General features: G+C 36.2%; 1 protein-coding gene across 1 annotated transcript; it reads left to right on the top strand.

Annotated features, from left to right (window-relative positions):
• Positions 1–2,377: 2,377 nt before the first annotated feature.
• On the top strand, positions 2,378–8,695 carry LOC111499118 (dihydrolipoyl dehydrogenase 2, chloroplastic-like). The gene is made up of 16 exons (XM_023150599.1): positions 2,378–2,871; positions 3,320–3,466; positions 3,676–3,810; positions 4,010–4,118; positions 5,151–5,275; positions 6,054–6,179; positions 6,278–6,358; positions 6,613–6,675; positions 6,769–6,843; positions 6,926–7,004; positions 7,086–7,186; positions 7,394–7,507; positions 7,603–7,716; positions 7,948–8,019; positions 8,281–8,304; positions 8,379–8,695. Exons 1-16 carry the CDS (start codon positions 2,560–2,562, stop codon positions 8,520–8,522), a joined length of 1,821 nt encoding a protein of 606 aa, XP_023006367.1. The 5' UTR covers positions 2,378–2,559; the 3' UTR covers positions 8,523–8,695.
• The last annotated feature ends 330 nt before the right edge of the window (positions 8,696–9,025 follow it).

Genomic DNA, 9,025 nt, shown 5'->3' with positions numbered 1-9,025 from the left:
TCTCTCTCATCCACGTTTTTTAAAACATTCTCTTAAAACTGAAGCCATAGGCTCGAGCATACGTCGCATGGTCGTAGGCGACGCAAGAACGAATAGGCTTATAAGAATGTTTGATTAATCCACCTCACCTAAATGGTGTGAAAGTTATCTTATTTACAATCAAATAAATTACAAGAATATGGAAAGAGTAATAAATGGAAATAACAATAAATAAAATGCATTATAATAAGATATAAAATATGATATATATGATAAACTATAATTTATTACTAAATATCCTTAACACTCCACCGCAAGCTAAGAGTCGGATTTAAATGAACGTGAATCTTGAATCTGAAAAATTCAAAGAAGTTGAGAAACACTTTTTTGTGAAGATGTTAACAAGGTGGTTCAGAGGAGGCTTAGAGAAACACTTTCTTGGCCATCAAAAATTGCAGAGGGATCGCCGCTCAGGGGCGATGCTGCCTTGGCTTCGGTGAGGATATGTCTAACCCAGGATTGTCGCTTAGCGACAATGCTTACTTTTAACCCCAAGAAGTAGAAGGGGAAACCTAGAGCAAGGGACAAAGACAATGTTGAAGTTGGAAGAGTCGCCACATTGGGCGAAGGAGCCAATTTTGCGAGAAGGGCGGCGCCAACTTGGTTAGCGAAGAGGCTAGTGCGGCTCCTATATTCCAAAGGTAAATCTTTGCATAAGGTCGATGGGCTTATCGAGATTCTGTATATTTTCGAAGAGAACATCCGATGAAGATCCTAACATTAGAGTTTTTATGAAGGATGAAGGGAAAATTGGGAAGAAAATGAAAGAGGCTATATTTGGAAAATGTGAGGTTGTATGTACAGAGTATGATTAAGAGGTCAAAAAAGAGTAATCAGCTCTGTGGCAGCCATGATGACTGCTCCTACGATGTCAAAGCCAGCAGTGGTGGTGGAGAAGAACAATGGAAGATTTTAAAAGCCATTAAAAAGAAAGAATCTCAGGTTACTAAACCAAAATGACTCCGATACCATAAGAATGTTTGATTAATCCACCACTTCATCCATCACAGTTAAATGATGTGAAAGTTATCTTATTTATAATCAAATAAATTATGGAAAGAGTAATATATTAGCTCGAGTTATCTTTACAAAGATATGGACAAAGATATGGAAAGAGTAATAAATAGAAATAACAATAAATAAAAAGATACCTGGTAAACTATAATTTATTACTAAATATCTTTAACAGCTTAGCTCACTTATCATTTGAAAGTGAGTGTCGCACAATCGTAAGTCTGCTGCCATCAAAAGTGCGATTGTGACATTTGGCTTCAATGTCATTTGTAACAGTCCAAGCCCATCGCTTAGCTCACTTATCATTTGAAAGTGAGTGTCGCACAATCGTAAGTCTGCTGCCATCAAAAGTGCGATTGTGACATTTGGCTTCAATGTCATTTGTAACAGTCCAAGCTCATCGCTTAGCTCACTTATCATTTGAAAGTGAGTGTCGCACAATCGTAAGTCTGCTGCCATCAAAAGTGCGATTGTGACATTTGGCTTCAATGTCATTTGTAACAGTCCAAGCCCATCGCTAACAAATATTGTTCTCCTTGAGTTGCCCCTTTCAAGCTTTTCTTCAAGATTTTTAAAATGCGTCTACTGGAAATATGTTATCGTACTGTTATAAAAAATGTTTCTCACACCCTTATTGATAAGAAATCGACCCAATGGAAATGTCTGATTCCAAATGATAAGGAATCAGTACGAGGGGAGTAAGATTCAAATTACCTTGTTGAAAGAATATCTCAGGTCAATAACACTTGTTTGAGATTCGAATCACTCCACAAACAAGATTAATCATGTTGAACGTGAATGATTCAACATGCAACCTAAACTACATATAATTGCAAATAAACTTAGTCAATGGCAAAAGAAAGCACAAATGATTTGTAACATTATGTTTGATTTTTTTAATATAACAAGGGTAGACATGTCATTTTTTTAGTTCAACGACTACGTGAATGTTTCAAATGTTCCATCTTAATCCGGAGTAATTAATTTGTCTTAAGATAGTCTAATAAAACAACTCGAGCCTTCGAATCATGACTACAAAAGCTATTGGTAAGTCAAACGTGCAGTTCGAAGTTTAAGAGGGCTAAATTGTCGGGTATAATCGTAAACTTTCATTTTGTTTATCAAGAGGTATATATCGTCACAAGATATAAAATAATTAAAAAAATATTTATTGCAATATGAAAAACTAAGAAAAAAATAATGCACTTTTAAAAGAATAAAAATAATTTGGAATAATTAAGTATTTTATTTTCCACAAAAAAAAAAAAGAAAAAAAAAGGCCACAAAGGCCACAAAGGCACAAGCGAGAACAAGAACAGCTAAGTGGCCCCTTGTCCATCCGCCGCGCTTAGTAATATCCGCCCGCTCTCAACGGATTATTCGAGGCTACTCTCTTTAACTGCTCACCAAAACCAGTTTCCATTTCCCCTTAGATCTCTCTCCTTCAGATCTTCGTCCTCAAATTCATACATTCCACTTGCAAATCTTCTGCATACCAATCTCGAAATGCAGTCATCAATCTCCCTCTCAATCTCCTCCTCTTCATTGGCCCCACTCAGATCAAATTCCGCCACTGATTTCGCTCATTTCGCTCCTATCAATCTTCGTTTCTGCGGCCTCAGGCGCGAGGCCTTGGGATTTTCATCCCTCAAACACTCTGATTCAAAGAGAGTTCACATCTCAGCTGGTTCGAGTTCCAGGCGGAAGGTCTTTGCTGCTCTCTCCGGCAATGGAAGTCCCTCCAAATTTGACTACGATTTGCTCATTATTGGAGCTGGTGTTGGTGGTCATGGAGCAGCGCTTCACGCTGTCGAGAAGGTAGTAAAAGAAGCTATGGTACCTCGTTTCTTTCATTTCTTGAGGAAACTTTGGGAGCTCGAGTGTGGTTGTATCAAATATTGTGCGTATTTTACGCTAACCGAGATCGTTTTTGTTTACTACATTTAAGGCTCATTTGACCAAAAAGGGTTTCCAAATGTAGCTCGACTATGTTTTTTGTTGCCAGCTCAAATTATTTCGGCTTGTATCTACTACTGCCGTTTTTTGTCTCTTTAATACAGTCATTATCATTTTATCTCTGACCAATGACAATATGGTGAATGATTTTAGCCGAAATTTAAATATTTTGGTAATGTTCATGATATATGACTTAAATCCAGTTTGTGCATCTGGCTGGCACTAGTAATGATCGTTCATATTGTCGATCAGGAGATAATACTGACTGGCACTAGTCATGATATAATTCTCTAGAATGCTGATCTTGCAGGGTCTGAAAACTGCCATTGTGGAGGGAGACGTGGTGGGAGGAACATGCGTAAACAGAGGATGTGTTCCTTCTAAAGCTCTTCTGGCTGTAAGTGGAAGGATGCGTGAACTTCAGAATGAACATCACCTGAAGGCTTTGGGTCTGCAGGTATCGAGTTTATGGAATCAGAGATCTTGAACTTAGAATTACATATAGTAATTTTTAAAGGATCAAGTTTTCGTGCCTATTTACCAACTGTATTTTCAATCCTTACCGATAACAAGTTTTGTGCTTGATTATTGTTTTGTTGATTGGAGTCGATCAACTACTATTATTCTTCTGACTTCTTTCCATTCTTTATTTTAACTCATGTGTAGGTATCAGCTGCTGGATATGATAGACAAGGAGTGGCTGATCATGCCAATAATCTTGCTTCAAAAATTCGTAATAACTTGACCAACTCGATGAAAGCGCTTGGAGTGGATATACTGACAGGCGTTGGTACAATTTTGGTAAGTTTACTTGTGGGTTCATGAAGAGAAAGTTTCTTTCTTTGGTAGCTTTAGATGATTTTATGGTATCAATCCTCATGTCACCAGTCAATTTGTAACATCTTGAGAATTGAGATATTAACCCCACGATCCATTTGATAAAATTGTTGGTTATTGTCTTCTTGAGTCTTGAACTCATGTCACTTATTGGATTTTTTAGGGTCCTCAAAAGGTGCAGATTGGTTCTTCTGACAAAATAGTTACTGCAAAAGACATAATCATTGCTACTGGTTCTGTCCCATTTGTTCCGAAGGGCATTGAAGTTGATGGTAAACATCAATCGTCCTCCTTTTCTCATCCATATAACTTGTGCAAAGCATATCAATTGTTTTAGTTCTCGAAATCTTGTGAATACAAAGCCATGCGAGAGTCACAAATTTGAATTGAGTTGTTTTTGCCTGACTTTTCAGTCATTGGTTTATTATGACGTGACTACTTAAAGTTAACACCAGATAAGGTGAGAAATTTCCAATTAAAATTCTCAACCTCATTTATGGAGGTGGTAAATGTTAATTTTATATCATCATTGGATGTGTAGTATAAATGTCCTTGACACAAAGTCTTACATTTTAAGATATGAAACTGTAGCATAATGTTAGATTTGTTTTTAAAGTAAAACAGTTTGGAACTAAGAATGCAGTCTGCCTCATTGATTTTTGTTAATTTTGTGTTAAAGTTTGGTCGAGTGAGATGGTGTAGTGAACTTCTTTCTTTCGTAGAGAGATTAATTTTCTCAATGGCTTAGTCAAGAATTTGTAGTTAGGTGCCCCACTTTGCTTTTGCGTTGGAACTTTTCTCAGAATTTGGTCAAAGTTGGTGCATTTAGATATATCTTGGAATTGTTGACTTTAGTTAATTATACGAGCACTTGTAAACATGCTTGAAGTATTATATATGTTTGGCTAGGATATTAATGCTGTTTGTTGACTGTATTACCCTGCAAGTTAAGATTTCAGAACTTCCTACTCATTGAACATAATTCCTCTACAACAAAAGTGATTAATGAATAATTATTTAAACAAAAGTGGATAATTCCTCTAATTTTTATCAATGAAGTGGATATATATATGGTAAAAAGGGGACAGTTTTACTTGAAAATTTCATTTTATATACGCCATTACAGCACTTCACAAACTTCACATTCTTTTAGTGCCAAGTCATCTCATTGGACACATTTTCTTGTAGGAATTAATCCTTTTTTGTTGGTTTAATTTTATTTTCTTACAATGTAATTGAATTTTTATTATTTTACTTATTATTTTTATTTGTAGGAATTAATGCTTAATTGATGGTTTATACAGGGAAAACTGTTATTACCAGTGACCATGCACTAAAACTGGAATTTGTTCCTGAGTGGATCGCCATTGTTGGGAGTGGCTATATTGGCCTTGAGTTCAGCGATGTGTACACTGCCCTAGGAAGTGAGGTTGGTCTTCCTCTCTACAGATTAGAAGATCTAATTCCCATAGTGTTTTTAACTTGTATGTATTTGTTGCTTGGTTACGTGATCATGTACAAATCAAGGCAGTGCTTGAAGCTCTTCTAAACCTGTTACTTTAATTTTTTTGGTTGAATATTTGTTGCTGTATCTTAATTCATGTACTGTTCTCTGGCAAATGTGTCACAGTTGAGTTTTTGCACCTAAACAACTAAGTACATAAATTGGCTGAAATTTAATAGTTTCAGGACATTGCTTAAAGATTCTAGAAGGCGATATAATCCTTTCAGGCCTGAGATTAAGGGGGAAAATCACAACTATGTTGGTAACTTTTTGATTGTCATTCTGATGAGGCTGTCCTTTTTGTGGTTTATAACTCTATAACATGAGTTTGGACCAAACTATGTTGAATTAAATTTGCTACAAGCATCTTTACCCAACTCTTATAGGAAAAGTGAAGCTTAGAAGAAAGGAATAAGCTTTTCTTCTGTAATAGAGATGCTCTAACAAAGCCTAGTGGGTATGGAGAAAGGGATCTTTTGGATGTCAAACAAAAATAGAGGGGACTAAACATTAACAAATCTTTTCTTTCAAAGGACATCCAGGTATTTAAAACGTATAGGAATACAAATACTGATGCAGGGAGTGTCTTTCAATCTATTACAATTTATAGTGAGCCATGTAATTGTTCACTTATTTTTAAAAGGGAATAAGTAATGATTAATATATCTTGCAATGTAGTTCATCATAATGCTATTCTTTGCAGGTTACCTTTATTGAGGCGCTTGATCAGCTTATGCCTGGTTTTGATCCTGAGATTGGAAAATTGGCCCAGAGGGTTCTAATAAATCCACGAAAAATTGACTATCATACTGGAGTATTTGCATCTAAGGTTATGCATAGTTTTATCCTTCAGAATCTAAGACTTTTTTCCCTTTTTGTTTTGAATATTTTTTTAAATTGGCTCGTGTTTTCTTTGTTCTTATAAAGATTACTCCAGCAAAGGATGGGAAGCCAGTTACTATAGAGCTTATAGATGCAAAGACTAAGGAACTTAAAGATACTTTAGAGGTAACTCACGTTTTTGGTAGCTGTCTTTACTGGAGTTTCTTTTTATTATGATGATGCTCGAATGGGAATACTGGTTTACGTAGTTTTCCCAAGTATTCATAGGCTCTGGGGGTAATAAAGGGGAGATTAGAAAACTAACATTAATCTTGAACTCCATCACACTGCAAGAATAAATGCTGTTATCTGTTGTAAAGGCAATGGTTGCTTTGTTGATGCTATCTTGAAATATTAAGCCTTCTTTCCCCTTGCCACAGGTAGATGCAGCATTGATTGCAACTGGAAGGGCCCCATTCACCAACGGCCTTGGATTAGAGAATGTATGTCTCCTCGTACACTAATTTCAAATAGATCATCTCTAGCGGTTCACTAATATAATAGACAACTTCAATTTTTTTAAAATTTATTTGCAGATCAATGTGGCCACACAACGTGGTTTTATTCCTGTTGACGAGCGCATGAGAGTGATTGACGCAAATGGAAAACTGGTACATAATACAAGAAATTTACTTTGGCTAACCTTTCATTTTTACCACTATAATCATTGTTGGTACGTATTTTACATGCTAGGTTCCTCATGTGTACTGCATAGGCGATGCAAATGGGAAGATGATGCTTGCTCATGCAGCCAGCGCACAGGGCATTTCGGGTAAGTAGTTGCCAACCAATCATTATCTTTGCCATAAACTCCAACTAAACAATTAACCATTTAAAACCAACCTTTTCACAGTGGTTGAACAAGTTACTGGAAGGGATCACGTGCTCAATCATTTAAGCATCCCTGCAGCTTGTTTCACTCATCCCGAAATTAGTATGGTTGGACTAACTGAGGTAAAAATATAATCATCATGGAAGCTTTTTGTGATCTGCATTATTAATTGTTATTGATTATGTTATATTACGTTTGTTCGTTTCATTAGGTTAACAGTGAGCACAGTATTCTTGCGTTTAAATCTTATCAAGCCTTTTCCCCTATTTGTTCACTTGTACTTTCAAGTTTCAGTATCTAAAGATCAACTAAATGCATTATTATTGCAGCCTCAAGCCAGGGAGAAAGCCCAGAAGGAGGGATTTGAAGTAAGTGTTGCCAAGACAAGTTTTAAGGCAAACACAAAGGCCCTTGCAGAAAATGAAGGAGAGGGGCTAGCCAAGGTTACATTTCTGCAACCTCTATTCACACCTTTCTTCAATGATATACGTCGATGGTTTTCAGTTGGTGATAATTCCATTATTTTCACCTCATCCAGCTAATATATAGACCCGATAATGGAGAGATACTTGGAGTTCATATTTTCGGATTGCACGCTGCAGATCTGATCCACGAAGCATCAAACGCAATAGCACTAGGAACACGCATTCAGGTAAGTTTCACTGTGAAAATCAATATCCTTTTGTGTGCCAGGACTGATATGGAATGCAAACCCCGCCTCCCAGAAGAATACATAACCCTGTCTGAACTCCTTAAATCTATAACGATTAGGTTACAGATCTGCTTTACTTGAGAAGAAAAAACGCCTACGAACAATTAGTCTTCGAGTTGCACAATTTTCTCAAAGCCTGACTCATATTTGACTCCCAAAATGTTGATGCAGGATATTAAATTAGCGGTTCATGCACATCCAACCCTATCCGAGGTGCTCGATGAACTATTTAAATCAGCTAAGGTCAGCTTAACATTTTGCTAGATCATATGCTTAACCTACAAGTTTCGATGAACTATTCTAATGATTTCCTTTTCAATATCAAGCGTGTCAATGGAATCCAGCTTATGCATATACAATAGTTTTCATTTCTTGTCAATGCACCGAAAGTCCATGAATTACACAATCTCCGTTCACTGAATGAGTTGCTCAATTTCAGACACTAAAAAGTTTCTCCTCCCCCTGGTTCTTCTTTATTTGATACAAAAAATGCCTTTTCAACAGGTCGAAGCTCATGTTCCGATTGCAGTAAGTGAACCGATTGCAGTGTAAGCTTCTCCAACGCCCAAAGCCTTCTTTTTGAAGATTTTTGCTTTTGTTAGGGAGTTCAGAGAAACTACACGATCTCTAGATGGAGGAGTGATCAGCAGGAACATCACAATACTGGAAGAAACAACCTAGTGTTTAACCTAGTGTTTAGAGAATTAGCAGACGTCGTACGGTTGGTTTGGTCCAAAATATTTTAGTATCTCTGTCATTCTTATATTATTGATTTAATCCATGCCTTACAAATGGAACATAAATCTGCAACTGCTTCTTCTTTTAGATGTGTTTTTGCTTGTGATTTTGGCAAATAATTTAGAAATATGAAGCCATATTAGTTGATAATGTAGCTGACAGACATTTACACTTTGGTTCACTTCTTTTTTCTTCGTTTTAGCTTGGATCGAACCTCCAATCTTACAAATGATATTTCTAATAAATATCTTATTTACTAAACTATGCTCGAGTGTCCAGTGGACATTTTGTAGTTAATTTCTTTCTCATTTTATATGTTCTTTTCTAGGTAAGTCCATTCTTATAACGACAACAACAGGAGAAGACATTAACATTTTGTGTAAAAATAAAGGCAGCATTTATTTTTCATATGGCGAAGTCCATCCGAACCGTCCAATGAAGAATAAGAGGAGAACAAAGCGCCAATTATAATCTTTTAAGAAATATCTATTTAAATCAACCTCAATATTTT

This window comes from Cucurbita maxima, unplaced genomic scaffold, assembly GCF_002738345.1.
Source record: "Cucurbita maxima cultivar Rimu unplaced genomic scaffold, Cmax_1.0 Cma_Scf00026, whole genome shotgun sequence".
In the NCBI taxonomy this organism is placed as follows: Eukaryota; Viridiplantae; Streptophyta; class Magnoliopsida; order Cucurbitales; family Cucurbitaceae; genus Cucurbita; species Cucurbita maxima.
The sequence above is the reverse complement of the archived record's forward strand: the minus strand, read 5'-3'. Positions and strand labels throughout refer to the sequence as shown.